Source organism: Tyto alba, unplaced genomic scaffold (genome assembly GCF_018691265.1).
Source record: "Tyto alba isolate M040663 unplaced genomic scaffold, T.alba_DEE_v4.0 Super-Scaffold_46, whole genome shotgun sequence".
NCBI lineage: Eukaryota > Metazoa > Chordata > Aves > Strigiformes > Tytonidae > Tyto > Tyto alba.
In genome coordinates this window covers 6,204,636-6,221,389 of record NW_024881322.1, presented here as the reverse complement: position 1 = coordinate 6,221,389, position 16,754 = coordinate 6,204,636, and the positions used below count along the sequence as shown (strand labels likewise).

At 40.9% G+C, this 16,754-nt stretch overlaps 1 protein-coding gene across 1 annotated transcript in view; it reads right to left on the bottom strand.

The window, feature by feature from the left end:
* Window positions 1-9,705: 9,705 nt before the first annotated feature.
* Window positions 9,706-16,754, bottom strand: part of GLB1 (galactosidase beta 1) — a 50,121-nt gene continuing 43,072 nt past the window's right edge. Inside the window, exon 16 of the mRNA XM_032991219.2 lies at window positions 9,706-14,393. Coding sequence (XP_032847110.2) covers window positions 14,133-14,393 — 261 coding nt within the window. The 3' untranslated portion in view covers window positions 9,706-14,132. The remainder of the gene's footprint in view (window positions 14,394-16,754) is intronic.

Below are 16,754 nucleotides of genomic sequence, written 5' to 3'. Positions count from 1 at the left end.
GCCTGGTGCAGCCAGAGCTCTTACCAGGTGAATGTTGTCCTTGTTTCTCTGCCCCAATAACCTCTTCCAGTCTTCCCAGGAATGCTCACAGCTACACAATCTCTGTGCTGGATGAGCAGCCAAGCTGAAAGTTGTACCCGGAGCAGGTTTGCTGAATTGGGTGCAAGGGGGAGCTCACCTTTAAGTGACAGGCTCAGCAATCCAGGCCCTGGGACCGGAGCTCATCAAACCTGGGTGGCTTCCTCTTCTGTCACCTGGAACAAACCCTCTGCCCCCAAGCACCAAGCTGCAGTGGATAATGCCACTCCTCTTTTGAGAGAGGGCTTTGAAATCTGCTGATGAGAAAGGACAAGATAATAGTATTAATAAAGACAGAAATAAAGCAGGGATTTTCAAAATGTCAGTTGACCAAAAGTGTCATTTTAGCTGAACAGGAGTTTCCAAGCAATGAATGATGGTACGTACAGATCTACTGAACTATGAAAGAGAATGGATAGACATGTGAGTGAATCAAAGCTGACTCATTCTTAAACCCACATTTTTACATCAGGGTTCCTCAGAAGGCCAGCCTGCATCCTCTCTTCAGCTGCTCTCAGCCACCATAGAAAGGCCAATAAGGGGAAAAAAATCAGCTTAATTATTTTAAATACAAATAATGATGAAAAGGTAAAACCAAGTTGGTTGTTTTTTCATACAGTGCTTAGGCCACCACAGTCACTCCCTAAACATAAAGCCGAATTGCACACTGATCTTTTACTCTGGAAGACAGCTTCATCCCTTTGAATTGTGCAGAAGCAGCATCACAGTCAGCAGTCTCCTCCTAGTCTGCTCCTCTCAGTCTGAGAGCCAGTGAGGAACTGCTGTTCTCCTTCCTATACAATTACTACTTGCTACTGTCCCAGCACCAGCTCTGCACGCATGGTCTGAGGGAGAGTACAGTTCAACAGGCACTACAGTGCTCCTCTGTCACCAGGCTGCTTCCAGTCTAAAACTGCCAGCAGGGATCTACACTCACAAATTTTCCTCCAGGATTTCCTAATCCTTTCCAGTTTTATCCAACATCTCTCTCAACACAGACAGAGACCAACCTCATCAACTCTCACCTCGTACGTAATTATCTCTATTTGGCTTGATTTACAGTTAGAAATTAAGGGCCATTTAGTACTGTTAATCAAAATGATAATTAAAATGGTGCTTAAAGGAATGCCTACAGAGAGCTCAACAGGACTTTGCTACTCCAGGCATGAAAGCAGCTTTTAAGTAGCAGACTGGACATTAATTGTCAATATAACTGGGGTGAGATTTCTAGCATTTGCATAACTGATGAGACCACTCAAACGTGACGTAGTGCTGGTCATATCTGCAGTCATCTCACTGTAACACAGCAATGATGGAAGTCATGGAGAATCACTCCTCATGGAGCAGGCACTATCAATGAGGAGACACCAAGTTAGATGCTTCCAGGATTATTTTCTTTTCCACGGTCATTCAGCAGCAACACCCACCAGAAAAATCAACACAATCCCATTTTATGGGACAATCATCAAGTCAAAGATACTACCCACAGAAATGAGGCTCAGAAGTGGAAAAGCACTTTGTTCAGACCAGCAAAATCCAAGACCTCTGACAGCTCCTTGATGGAGCACTGACACGACCAGCTAGTGCTGATGCTCTCTTTCCCTTGGCATAGCAGATCCCTCCATAGGTCCTTCACATGCTCACCTCAAAAGACGACTGCTCACAGGCCACGCTCAGGCTTCTGTCCTAATTTATTTCGGATCCTCCCTTGAACTCTCAATGGTAGCATGCATATGATAGCTCTACTGAAAAGAGTAATTAATGTCTTCTCTTCTGCATCACTGGCCACTGGACCTTATTTTTAAAAGTCTGCTGTCTTACAGCTAGGGGAGCCGAGGCACAGACATTATGAGCACGATGCGTATTTTTGACAGAATCTCAGGGTTCTCCTAGCTCTCCTTGGGGAGGATTTGCATTTCATCCTGGAGGGACTCCAGGTAAGAGCCACCCACACTGTGCCCTTTCTGGTAGCTAAATCTGAGATGGCACACCCAGGAAAGTCCCTGTCTGGATCCTGGTTCTGTGAGGAGAACCAGAGGTTAATGTGAAGGGTATCTGGAGAGATGTGGATGAAGATGACCAGTGAATGCCATCTTCCAATAAAAGATGTTCTTTGCTGGCACAGAAGGTGTTGTCTGTCTTAAAACACCAGAAAGCAAGGTTTCCTGTTTGCAGGTGACTGAAAGAGGAAAAAAATTAATCCCTGTGTAAATGCAGCCCAAACACGATCAATCAATGCATCACGCTCCTTTATTTTTTATGCTGTTTGTTTTGTTGTTTGTTGGTTTAGTTTTTTTACTTTTTTTTTTTTTTTCCCCAAGTCATCTTGGAAGGGTTAAAGTTTCTCTGGGTTTTAGTTTGAGTAACAGCATGCATTCAGTATAAGTAGCTCAGTAACTGCACGCTGCAAGCTTTTTGTAATTTCAGCTGCTGCAAAATAAAACTACTAAGGCACTAAGAATTTTTTTAGATTCTAAAACTATGTTTGTTTCTTTGCTTTTGCTTTTAACAACTATAGCAAGTAATCAAGAATCTGATTCACAAGAACCTGATCTGTTTCCACAGATATGAAACCTTCATAAAAGGTACTCTTGGTGCTGCTAGCAACCTGTAAGACAACAAAGACTGAATGAACATTGAGTCTTCTGCTCAGAAGAGGCCAGTGGCATTTGATCAGCATTTTCTGAGAAGCCCCAAACAGCCAAGTTCAAGAAAAGACTTCTGTACCTGGGACAGTGATTGGAACAACAGGCTGACATCCCTGCATGAAAAATGTATTTGTCTCTTTTGCACAGGGACTTGGCATTCCTTAAAATATCTCCATAGAAGTACTGTGGTTTGGGCAGGTAGATCGAAGGGAGGTCTATCCCTGACTTTTAACCTGTCACTATCACACACAAATAGAAAGAGCAGTACCAGGTAGTAGTAACACACAAGTATCTTAATCAAAGTGAAAAAAGACCACAACAGATCTCTGTACTTGCTCATAGCTGGTAAACTGAAATTTGACCACAAGTAAGACCATGACCGCAGACAGTGACTTGCCTTTTCCACTACCAAAGTAGGTGGGAAAGGTGTAAAAAGCATGTAGAAAAGACAGAGAAGGATGTTGTTTCGTGTTGCTTATGCCCTTGTTGCTCATTCACAAGCACCAGGGATTAAAAGAAAATACAGCTGGACAATTACAAGGAACAACAATGTTGTCTGCAGGCCTTGCAGACAAAGAGTGCTGAGAAGCTGCAGAGCACAGGTCTGCCCTTCCTAACAAAAATCTTGCTTACACTTTCTAGGAGAGTGAAATCCATAGCACGAGGTGTCAAACAAAAACCTGCAATGCTACAGAGAGGGGGGCTGAACGAAAGAAAAGGGGAGTTTGGATTTAGGCTGTTTTGTCCTCAGTTCAGCTTCACCAACCCACTGTTGCATAACGCAGAGCCGTACTTGCTTCCTTTCCTCAGAAATACCACGGAACCCCCAAAATCCCCCATGGGGAGGCTGGGTCCCACCTGTTCCTGCTCTGGCTTTTTGCACGAATGTGTATGCCACAACCTCCTCTCCCAGAGTCAGATGGAGCAAATCCATCCATCTCCTCTCCAGCTGAAGCTCACGTTCTCTGCGCACAGCGGCCACGCAAGTGGGATGCCCGTCTTGCGACTACACTGGCCAAACGTTTTGCATTTGAAAAGGCAGTTTCATGAAAATCTGAACCCTGGAAAAAAACAGATTTTTGGCTGAAGCAGCTGCATTGGCTAATGATCAACACCTTTTAACCCAACCCTATTGTTTGCATTTTGTTTCAGTTTCAGATTAAAACTACTTTAGAGTAAAGCACAGCCAATTTTTCAACATTATTGAAATAAAATATTTCATTATTTCAGTTCTGAATTCTTATTAAAATTTGATTCTGATGGGGGAAATTATTTCAAAAGCCATAATGTAACCAAAAATTATAGAGAGAACTCATGGATTTCTCTTATCTAACACACTATTTTTTGCTAACAACTTTAATAGAATAAATCCACCGCATTGCTCAATTAATAGCTTATTCCTCACACGCATAGGAATGTGCTAGAAATCAAAAAAAAAAGCTAGCATTAGAAGCAAAATTTCAGTGGATTGAAGAATGTTATCACAGAAGACTACCAGGCAGGAGTTGTTTGTTGTGTTTTTTTAAATCTGCTGACTTTGTTCATGAGAATTTGCTTAGCAAATTAACTTTTGTTGCTTCTGTAGTGTAAAAAAACTACAGCATTTTATAGATTCTATCAAAATGGGGCTATGTGAATAAAATTTAAATGATCAAACATCAAATTAGCATTTATGAAAGGTCAACTCTCAAATGATTATTATTTAACAATTCGTGTCAGAAACTGAGAAAACAAGGTCAGCACTAGATATGCAAGAATCTGCAGAAATTTTTTTTTTTTTAATTCCAGGAATGGGTTTGTACAGATGCAAGGCAACTACTAATTATAAACAGGAAAAAAAAAAAAAAGTGTATCTATTCTGTAAGGTAATTCACAATAAAGACCTAAGTCATAATATCATATGACTGAACGTGGACCAGATTTTCAGGAGGTCACATGCCCAATGCATGAACAGTCATGTTAACATAAAACCACTGGGTATGTATAGGCTTACAAGTTCCTGGAAAAATGTAAAAAGAGCTCTAGAAATGTCAACTACTTGTACAGAAATAGCTGTGGAAAACCTGGTACTGCCTAACAACAAAGCAAATAGGTAGCTAATATCAATGTTCACTTTAGTGACACCTCCTAAAAAAAATCTGCCATGTTTTCTAGACCTGAGGCCACAAGATCCCACAGAGTTACTGCTTTGGCAAAAGCAAAACAAAACGCAGTTTAAAAAAAAAAAAAATATAATAAAAATCGGTGAGATCCATCACAGCAAAAGCCACGTCTGCCTGGTCGGTGAACAGCACAAGCGAGATGAGCGTGCTCCAGGAGGAGCAGCGGCTGAGGACCTGGGAAGTCAGACCTTGTCCAGCCCCACCAGCCAGACGTGCCCCTCGAACGTTTCTCCTTTGCATCTGTGAACACAGCGAGTCCCACGCAGACAGACTGGGGTGCACGGGGGCAGAGCCCAACTGGCCCCAGCCACGTTCGTGCACACAATGGTCGTGTTTAGGAAAAAAAAACAAAAAAAAAATTTTATTACCTGCAGCTTACTAGATGGCTTCCACTGTCTGCACTGGCTTCTTTATCGTATTGGGCTGCAGACTTAAACCAGGCAGAAGTAGCCCAACCATGTCTGTCACTTCCGATCGGTCAGAGTTGATATGTCCAAAAAAGCCTGTAGCACCTTTATCCTTTACTTCTCCCTGAAACAAAGAAACAAACCAACCAACCAAAAAAAAAAAAAAAAAAAAAAAAAAAAAAGCCATTTTTAAGGTTCTGCTTTCAGCCTTCCAGGGATCTCAGTCAACTCAGCTCTTGAATCTGCTACATAAAAATCAAGACTCTGCCCTTCTTTGTAAAACAAGGCATTTTGCAGAGGAAAAGTACTACCATGAAACTAATTATTTATTATTATAGAGACAAAAGTCTGGGTATTCATTGCTAGATTTCTTGCCTTGTCTCAAGACATCAAGAACCATGCACACTTTTTTTACTCGTAGCCGAAAAAGTTTAATGTCCTTCCACAGAAGATGAAATCAACTTCATAATGCATTATCCTAAAAAAAGCCTTTGGTGTTGAGCAATTTCTTCCTAGCATTTCTCAGTCAACAGGTGATTGTTGTCCTGAATCATGGTCTGCAGACAAAGCCCCTACCCCTTTTAGACTTACTTGCCCAATTTACTTCACGTTTTGACATTCGTAATCAGCAGGGGGTTTCACCAATTTGCATGAACACACTAAAACAGGTAGCAGGAAAAAACGAAGTACTTCATAAGAACAGGAACATTTTTTCCAACTCAAACCAGCATCAAATTTTCACGAAGGCATACAGCCTGACAATAAGTGAGTAATCCCCCCCAAATCAAACTACACTGTGGAGCACAGACCAAGGTTGCTGAAAGGGAGCTGATGCTTTTAAACAATCTCAGTTGCTGTACACCAGTTTGCATTGCAGAGTGTGAGCTTTAGAGTTCAGGGTTTTTTTTTTTTTGCAAACTGAGTCATGGTGAGCAAGCAGTAAGCAGCTGAATCAGCGGTCAAAACCGAGTCTCTTCTACTGAAGAGAGTTTAAAAGCACTGAAATTCCAGCTCAACTTAGTAAGAAAAAAAAGACTTCACCTAAGTTTCAGGTGCTGAAACTCAGAAAGATCACCAGGTATGCTCACCTTCAAAAGAGGATACAGGGCTAGATGGACCTTAGTCAAACACAGTACCATTATTCTTGTATGAAAAAACACACTTTTATTAAATGAGAAAGAGAAAACAAGGGCAACAAATAACATGAGCTGAGCTCTGTGTATTTTTGAAGCCCTCAGCCTCTGAGACAAAAGCACTCTCATGTGCTGCACCAGTGGGGCAGACCCTTGACAAACTCATTACACAGAGACAGGAGAAACTGTGTGAATCCCTGAAAGTTCTTTCACCCACCTCGCAGGACAAGTGAAAGAGCATGGTTTTATTTCTGAAGAAGGTATTTTCTTACCAGAAACCATAGTGAAACCAAACCAAGCATCATCTAGCCTTATTGTTTGGTGAACAACAGAAAATACCTGATGCATATCAAGGACTGTCAGAAAAAGCATGGTTTCTACCTTGAATTGCAAGGATAAAATGGAAGACAAGACAATGATACGCAATTGAGGAGCAAATACCAGCACAGCTATGGATATTCACAACCTTGCAGTTATGCAGATTTTTGTTAGGATTTGGAGATATTTTCCCCACCCAGCACATCCAGCCAGGAGAGTTCATCCTTCACCCCAGTTTACCTCCTTTCTTTCACGTAAAATCTTTCACTTGTAGCTATGAAAATCTGCAAGCTACAGAGCTCAGCATTATTCACCTTTGCCAGTTCAGTGAGATGTAAGGCCACAGCCTGTAGCTGGCTGCTGGTGGCTGGAGGCACTAAAAGGGAAGTTATGTTTTTTCTCCACTGTCAACCTGCTTGGGCTTGTAAAAAGAAAAAGAATTTAACAAAAAAACAACAAACCCACTATTTACCTGACACATTATTATGCTTTCACCAAGCGTCTCACCCCGAGCATGTCTTGTAACACTGAATATTCTTGTTTGCTTCTATCTCCGTAGTGCTTAAACATCCCGTTTCAGCACTTCACACTATACCTACAGGAACAGCAGTAAAACTTCATGCAAGTCAAGCATGCTACTACTGGAATCTCATTTCAGTGTCTTTGCACAGATTGGGTTTTTCAGAATTAAAAAAAAAAAAGCGCCTTTTGGGCGATTTCAACATAGCTACCTCCTCTTACTTCTGAATTACTGTCACTTTCTGTCCAAGTTTTTTTATTTCCTAGGATGGGTGAACAAGCTTAATTCTGAGGGAGTGGTGGGGTGTGGCGTATCCCTTTTTTTCCAACAAAGGGCATTAAGAGGGATCCAAAATTTGGCTAATATGAAAACACCAACCGTCTCTGCGTCAGATAGTTAAAATTAGAAATGATCTGTAGAAGCTCTAGGTTTTCTTCAACACCTCTGAAGTCTTTCAGTCAAAGCAAACAGCCCTGAGAGGTTAGACTTGAAACAGTAAAAAAAGACCTGCTCCAGCAGGTACCAACCAGCAGCAATTTTCTTCTATTTCAACACGAGCTAGGTGGACTCTGTGCTTTATTTAAAGTCATGTCTGCAAGTGTCTACATTTGGCTATAGTCAGAAGACTCACATTGCCTTAACTTCAGATTCTGAAGTAGATACTGCTCTGGATCAAAGGACCAAAAGAGCAACAGAAGAATGCACAGTAGCAGAAGTCACCACTTCAACAAAATTTTGCAGGAAATCATGCTAACCCCTCACAAGTTCAGTACTAGGTTCTTTCTCAGGTTCTTCAGTGCACCGGATCTAGCTATTCATGATTAGTGCAAACCACATCCTAAAACTAAGGGAAAAAAGAGGCAGAAAGCTTGAAAGAACGTATGTAGAATGTGCAAAGGATCCAGACCCATCTTAAAGCCTAAAGTCTTCTGGGAAGCCTCACTGGTACAGCAGAGTGTTTCAACATCCAGAAATAAAATTTAACATGGAGGAGGCAAGAAATTAGTGTTTTTCTCCTTCTGTGCAGCTTCTTTCTTATCCCATACATGCCTGCTGTGAAAACAGCAACTAATGTTCTCAGTGAACAGGAGAAAGATCACAGCCTAAAGCTCAGCAACAGACAGGACATGAGGAGGGTTAAGAGTAAGTTCTCAGTTTATTTTCCTCCTTCTCCATAACAATTCTACCTATGCTTCAGAAGGCCCCTTCATCCATAGCGCAGGAGCATGTCAAGATCCCGTACCACCACACAACACAGCCATTCACCTTCTCCAAAGGCAAGTGCTGTGGAGAGTGTTATTGCAGAAATCCACAACCAGGGGAGACTTCCAGCTAAATTTAGATCCGTAAAGAGTGTTCACTCTGTGCACATGACCAAGATTTGTGGGATTTGCGAAAAGGAACCTCTGAATGGCATTTGGGAGAAAGGAGAAAGGCATAAACATCTTCATCCAGCTTGCAAACTAACAACTGATAGGTGGAAGGGGTGGACAGACTCCGCTTCAGACAACCAAAGACACACTAAAGGAAATTTTTTTAGTTTCTCTACACATAAGACTTCTCTGGTGTGAGAATAACCAGAAAGACTTGGGGAAGAATGAAACAGGAAACAGAGCAGAATTATTTCTTAGCTGTAGCATTAGAGGGATAACCCTCAATTGCGAGGCATTTCCCCACAGTGTGCTCAGATCTGCGCTTTGGCCGACAGCCAGAGACAGTTCTGAAAATGCTCAGTTAATATTAGTATAGAAGCATGAGCCCTACAGAAGCACCAAGTTAAAAAAATTAGTGCGTACACTTAAAACAAATAAGGAAACTTAACAGAAAAATCCTTTCAAACCACAGATACTAGCTGCATTGGATTTGCACTAGTATTTAACAGATCCACTCTACTTAAAGGCCCCTTCTGTTGGAGTTTCAAACTCAATTCCCAATTTCATTAGGGAGTCTTTTATTTCCTCAATGTCTAACAAAAAATTTGACAAAAGTCTAAATAACAGTCATGCAGCCGTAAGCACATCACCAAAGTGCAAGATAGAGAACTTACCATGATGCTTGTACAGAGTCTGCTATGAGCGTGTGCTGGGGAGATTCATGAGCAAGACTGTGCTTCCCATTACAACGCTACAGACTTAAAAGTGGGACTTTGTTAAGACCCCAACTTCGGAGTCCTGTATATGCTTGGCTCCTGAAGGACAGGAGTATGTGCTAAAGTACAAAACAGGAATTCTTAAATACATCCCAATTTCCTTGGCCACAAAGACCATATATCCTACTGAAAGGGGATTGCATTACCAAGGGCCCGAAACAAGCACTGTGAAACCTCTTGTAGGTAACACACACTTTCAAGACTTCCCCCAAAGCTGAGGTCTCTGGTTCACTACTACTCCCATCTTTGATAACGTAACAAGCAACAGAAAATATCATCTGAAAAGGGAATTTTAAACATATACACTTTATTTGGCAAAAGCATGACAAAGATCCCTGTGACATTTTTTTCCAACATTTTTCCATTCAGCCCTTTCCATAAAGTCCCAAGGTCATCTCTTCCTGCTCAGTTTTGCTTTCTCATTGAAGGAGAATCATCAAAGCAGATCCCATTCTTCTGCAGTTTCCAGTTACTTTTTTCATGCTATCTTCCAGCCAGGACCTCAAGTTTGGCTACCACACTCAAGTCCTGGCCTGCAAGACAGCTTTCTTGCAACACAGTCATTTCTTTCAAAAAAAAAAAAAAAAAACCAAAAATGCTGCTGCAGCACCTGGACCAGGTCATTCAGGACCTGGTCACTCTTTCACATCCTTGCTGAGTCTTCTCTATGTTGTTCTGCACCTCTCAAAATTCCTGTAAACCCAGTCATCCAGTTAACAGAAGAACATACTCAAGTAGTTTCCTGCTGGTACAGAGACAACAACCAGTAAATAACCAAACTTCTGTCAGAGGCTCAGGTTCAGATCTGTCAGCACTGTGAGCTATTTGCTCAAGTATGTATTGATTTCTAGGAAGAATGTCCTAGGGAAATTGTCAGAATATCCATTTTATACATACAGAGATGCCGTTGTCCCCAGTGATTTCAATACATTCAAAATGAGAATACAAGGGGACTGCAGTAGTCATCAGCCACCTGATTATATCAAAGTGACCAAGTCTGTCCAAAGAGAGTAGATTCCTTCCCCTCGCAGTCCAAACTTAGGGTTTTGTTAACAGGTCACCTTCTCAGCCTGGAAAATACAGTATCACTTCCTTCAGATCACACTGTTAAACACAGGATTCTTCTTCTCTAATTGACATTTCTGAACACCCGACATTTGTCAGGTGGATAGTGCTTGCTGTCCTTAGACTCCTGTAAACATTCAAACTGTGCAAACATATGAGTATTTCATCAAAAAACTGCAAGAGAAAACCATAGGCACTGTGGAGCCCCCAAAGAGATAGAAGAGCCCAGAGGCAGGGAGAGCTGCCTGCACAGAATTACAAAGGGCACGGAGAGTCTAAAGGGGTACGGACAAGGTCAAGTCTCAACCCTGTGACTCAGGGACTGTAAAATGTTGATCAACACTTACAAAGATAGCCGTATTATGAATATATAAAGGGAAAGGGTAGTCTCATACATAGGTTAAGAAAGAATTCAACCATATAGTTCACCCTATTCACCCGCTCATGTTCACCTACTTGCTCATATAACCCAGTAATCACATTTAAAGGCCTTCGTTCATGCGTAGGCAGGATTGCAGTCTAAGCTTCCAAATCCCACTCCAGGGCTGGAAAAAAATATCTGTGCTAAGCTAAGCCCCTACAGCTACACTTTACAGGCAGATTTCAAATGGCACTCCCCTACAGAACTGCAGACATCACACCTACCTTCCAGATGGGACCAGTGTAAAGTCTCCACTTATTACAGACTGATTCTGACTAAATCCCAGGTTTGCACTGGTCTGCTGAAATCAGAGAATACCGTGCCCATTATTCAGCTGCTGTGTCAGCAAAGCACTTGCAAATTCCCAAGGACTGGCAGCAGGGGAGATTTGAAGAGCCACAATTTTAGCATTAGGAACATTCCTTCTTGCCCTGCCTTCAGGAGGCAACTGGCTCCACCAGACAGACCATCCCACTGAGCTTCAGCATCTGGAACAGACCACACAGCTACACCACTGATATTTGCCAGGGGTCTGACAATGTTTTCACACTATGTCCTTCAAAACCAAACTGAAGCTAGACTCACCAGTGCCTTCACCACTGGGTCAAGTTGAGCCAGCTACCTCCCCGCAGTCCCTTTTCTCCTATGCATGTGCCCTCAGCCAGAAAGTTTCATTCTGATTTAATTTCCACCCCCGGACACGGCTGCAGAACTACGTTTTGAGGATAGGTTAAAATAACTGACCTGCTCGAGACTGCAAAGGAGCAAATGCCAGGCTGTCCCATTTTGTATCACATTCTCAGTCCCAGGAGGACTGCTGGCCAAGGCTAGGAAGCCAGGAGCACCACCCTGTAGGAGCAGCAGCGGTGTGGGCACGGTGACCCGGTGTGTTGCACCCTGCCACAGCACCTACAGACACATCCTTGGGTAAAGCAGCAGCAAGTGGCAACAGGCTCTTCTTGGCAGCACCGGGCTCCAAAGGCCCCTTGTCACTGAGACCTCCCTTCTGCATACTCAAATACATACCGCAAGGCTTGGCAACCTCTAGCAGAGTTTTCACGTAGGCAGATCAGGATTAGGAATCAGGGCCCCAACTTTCAGTTCCTTTCTGTAGGCAAGAGATTATTTCACTGAAAGCAGCAAATAGGCTGGTGTGTTAACGAAGCTATCTAGAGCCCTACTTGAAAAACTTTAAGCCTGTTCTTCCCATGTTGTTCTTACGTCTAATCAGATGAATGTTTGTAATCCTTGATGCAAAGTCTTTCTGCTTTGTGATATTACACAGTTATGGCAAAAAGTGAAGTCTCATGGATTACACTACATTCTCACAAGTAAAATGTAAAATGAAATTAAGTTAGAATGAGAGCCATTCCCCTCACAGTACTCGCTGCCAGAAACATAAAAATACTTCTGGCTGTTAAAGCACTGAACTGTTGTAGGAATAATACATAAATAGTAGTGTCATTCTACACACCTCAAGCCACAAACCACACAACTGGTATGAAACTATGTTCCATTCCTTACTTCCAAGGCCTGGCTCCGAGGTAATTAATACTTCATAATAAACTGCTTGCAGAGCATGCTCTGGGGTCTGCATAGGAACGGTGCCAGAAAAAATAAAAATCTGGGGTCAGAGCAGACCACTTCATTCCAAGAATGAAGCATGTCTGGTACTGAACACACAGCCTGCAGCTATTAGACTTTGCATTTGAGGTGAGAATTTAAGAGTAGAAGCTCTCTGGCTCAGGTGAACTGCCTGTGTCTGGTTTGAAAACCCATCAAACACCTAGCAGAGATGTAGCTGCTCAAGCGAGTAGTGCTCCTTTTCACTCTCTCTGCTGGTGACAGTATTAGTCCTCATCAGTTGAGAAGAAATAGTCAGGTTTTTGCACTGGCCATCTCAGAAGAGGGTGGCACCTCCAGGGTCCACACAGCCCATGAGAGCTGCTTTGTACATCTTTGTAACAGAAAACAAATGAGACATCAACAAGAATAACTCCTTGTCCACAGAGACTTTACAACCTCATTTCTCCCTTAATACTGTGAGTGCTCATAACTCTTCCTCCTTCCCTTTTTCCTTCTCAAACATACAGGAAGGATTTAAACTTTAAAGAACCATTTTAATAGTGTCAGACAACAATCAAATGAAGAAATCACAGATGATGGAATCAAGTACTTTCATAATCTTAATCTTTTGTTGTTTAAATCTCCCCAAGGAGTGTACATGATTGACATCAAAACCATAAGAATCAAAAAGAAGTTTCAGTCTGCTGTAGAAAGTCAGCTTTACTGACAGAGACTGTGCATCTTTGCAAATATCAGGCACTTTCAAAGATCAATTTACTGGAACAAAACAGAAGATGTGAATTGATGAAGAAAAGAGAATGAAAATTCTTTAAATTAAAGCCTTCTACTTCCAAGGTGCTGGCCTATGAAAAATAGGTATTTCAGGTCCTTTAAAAAAAAAAAAGGATCCATTAAAGGAAAAATGGCTCATTATAAACCTACATTCTGCAGGCACGTTAGTCAGAGGCTACGGTCCAACCAAAACAGCCTAAATTTTACATATGTCCTTGCACTTATCAATTTATTTAAAGTCTTCAGAGATAGCAGAAGGAAAGCAGTAAATTGGCTTTCCAAGATGGAACAGATGCAGACTACAAGGTCCCTCTCCACGTTACTGCTGTTTGGATGAGCTTGCATTTGAAAAAAAGAGGTCTGCTCAGTGCTGGAAGTGAGCCCATTCAGACTAAAATAATATTGACACTAACCAGGTGATACAATCAGATGAAAGTGTCTATTGGCAACGCTGATCTACCAGTCCACGAGTAAAACTTGCATGCTAGCAGGAGTGTGCACCCCTTCTGTAGGCTCCTTTCCAGTTGCAAAACATGGTAGAAACCCAAAAGTATAATATAAAAAGTATATATTACTGTAATGTAAGCAGCCTACAAGGACTACATTTTTACTAGACCGATGCAAACATCATCTTCCAGTTGAATTCAATTTCACAGTCCAAGGCAAATTCTAAAGCTACAGCTTTTATTTTTTAAGAGAATTTCAGTATTTAACTCCAGCAGATTTAAAAAAAAAAAAGGGGTCTTTGAAGAATTTAAGAAGTTGCCTCGGCTAAACAACTTACTGATTAACACTTGAGTCATTAAAAAAGGGAAGTACGATTTGAGGGAAAAGGAAGCAAAGTGTGGGGAAGATAAGGAAATACTCAAGTCATTATAGATGGTTCATCCGTATGTCTCTAACAAAGAGTTGGGGGGCATAGTTTTCATACTGGGTGGTTGCATTGATATTAGGTGTGTCTACAAATTCTATCTCGCACTCTTGGGTGCTGCAAGGAGAATGTTCCAGCTCCAACACCGTTATGTTGTTTGGCATCGACGAAACAAGTATATTCCCTGGAACAAAAAGGGTTAACTGAGGACCACGAGCTGGCCAGTAGCGACCAAGGTTAAAGCCATTGATCCAAATCTGCCCCTGTTAAGAGAGAAAGAAAAAATATTTTAATAATTTGAAAGAGATCAAGGAACAAAACAGCTTTAAGCATAATGCTCTTCACATAGTAACTGATATAACTCTATCTTTCAGTTTGATAGAACAAAAAGAAAGAAAATCTGTTCAAGAAAATGCTAATGACAGTCAAAAGAATCTAAATTCCCTGCTGAGTTAAAGTCATCATTAATATTTAAAAAGAAGGTGGTCAAATACTGCAGTAATTCCAAATATGACAATACTTAGAAAAACAGAATTGCAGGTTCCTGGCACTGAATTCTGCACCAAGTTTAAGACCAAAGCAAATGTGAAAACTGTATTTGCTTGAAGCTGATTGTTAAAGGGAGAAAGAACTCACAAAAGAAAAAAGCAGATCCTAACTCTGTCTGGATCTCTGTACAACTGTAAGACTATACTACCTTGGTAGCCCCTTCCTGTTGTATGATTTCATGAAAAGGATACTGCTTGTCTAGACACAAGAAATTCAGATGTCTGTTATACTTTTAGTAGCTTAATCAACAAAAGAACTTATGAAATCACAATGCAAGAAAGTATTGTATTTTTTTGTAGTTACCTACAACCATTAAAATCTTTAGGGGTCTGCTAGTATTAATCTAACTTCAATGAAATAGTGCTTTAGTTGGCATACAAACTCTTTAAATTACTTTTTACAATGGATGTGGCCAAAAACCCGAGTTCAAAATACTTTAACTTTATAAATACCTTAAGTTCAAAAGATAAAACAAAATTGGACAAGGGGAAAAAGAAAAGTCAAACCAGTTATTTATACACCACAAATTAAACACATTAAAATGACATAACTGCAGATTTTTTCAAAAGTCTGTAAACTGGTGAGTTGCAGAATGTTAAAACTGTAAATAGACTCCTACTGAGCCGAGCTGAATCTTGGTTCATTAAGCAAGACAGAAGGGAAGATACACAGCTGATTTAGACAAATAATTTGCTTTTACTTCTCCTAAGCGTCCTTTCACCATGTCAGACAAGAGGTTCAGTCGACAAGAAAAGGGATGGGAATAGATAACTGCATCTGTGTTTTCCCTCTTGCTTTGGCCTTTGCTAATCAGAATATAGAGGAAAACCAAAACTAACTCATGGCATTGATGTACACTGATAAAAAATAATAAAATAGTCTGAATCAGTGGAAAGTAAGGACTTTTACTGCACTCAGTGATTTCTAAAGTTGTCTGGGATAGCTGAAATCAGAATAATAATTTTAAAGGATTTACAGAAGCACAATTGTAATATAGTAAGTATTGTTCAAGCTGTTTTGGGGGTATTTTTCTCGTGCTTTCTCTTCCAAGTATTTATGAAAACAAATTTTATGAAGCTCACGAGATATTTTATAAGGAGTAGGTACATTTGCAAATGCAGGTGAGTTATTTCAGCTCCGTATCCACTTCCGTGGTATAAGATCCTATCTTGCACAGTTCTGCCAAGGTGTTAATAAACTTTAACCTCAAACTTTTTTTTTTTTTTTTTTTTAAATCAAGTTTATCTTGCCGTGTGGCTTGTTTTTGCTGTATTAAAAGGCAAGAGAAGAGCTATTTATTCAAGCTCACTACCTTGCTTCTGTAGCAGTTTTAGAAGAAAACATGGCATTAATGCGACCTCCCCACACCCAAGATGAATTTACTGAGTGTACCCACTAGACAGTAGACTATTACAGAGAGTGACTGTAACCCTGTGGGAAGTAGGAGTTTACTGTAGGAATCAATTTCATTAGAGTTCTAATGCAGGAGGTGTGATTAAACAGGTCTCTGTTTCTGATCTTAATCGGTCACTAGTTGTAACTAATTTTTTCAGTAAAGCTATGAACTTCTCAACTCCAAACTGATGTTATTAACACTTAAATTTCTAAAGACTGCACACTCAGGAATTTGTACGCCCTAAACCATCAAATCACAACACTATACACACTACCAATAAATATGCCCTAGGCAAAACGAAGGAGTAGGGGATTTTTATCTTCAGTAACAAGATAGCCTTTAGCAGTGTCAGCAACTACAACCCATGATTCCACAGAAATCAAGAATAGTCCTAACTTCAAATCCTCTTTTCTGTTAAAAAGAAAAAAAAATCTGATAAATCTAACCATACTATCAGCTGCATGTACACTGAAGGGCATCACGCTTCCTCAAGTGAGGGTGGAAGAAGTTTGAATATTAAATGGTTTTAAAAACTGGTGAAGGCAAGCAAGCTACAACATAGGTCATGACTGTTAATGCTGCACCATCCCCTTCCAGGCTGTCCAGGATGCCATATTCCTTATCTTAATATGCAAAGGCAGGACCATCATTAGAACTATATGTTTTCTTGTTAAGTGTT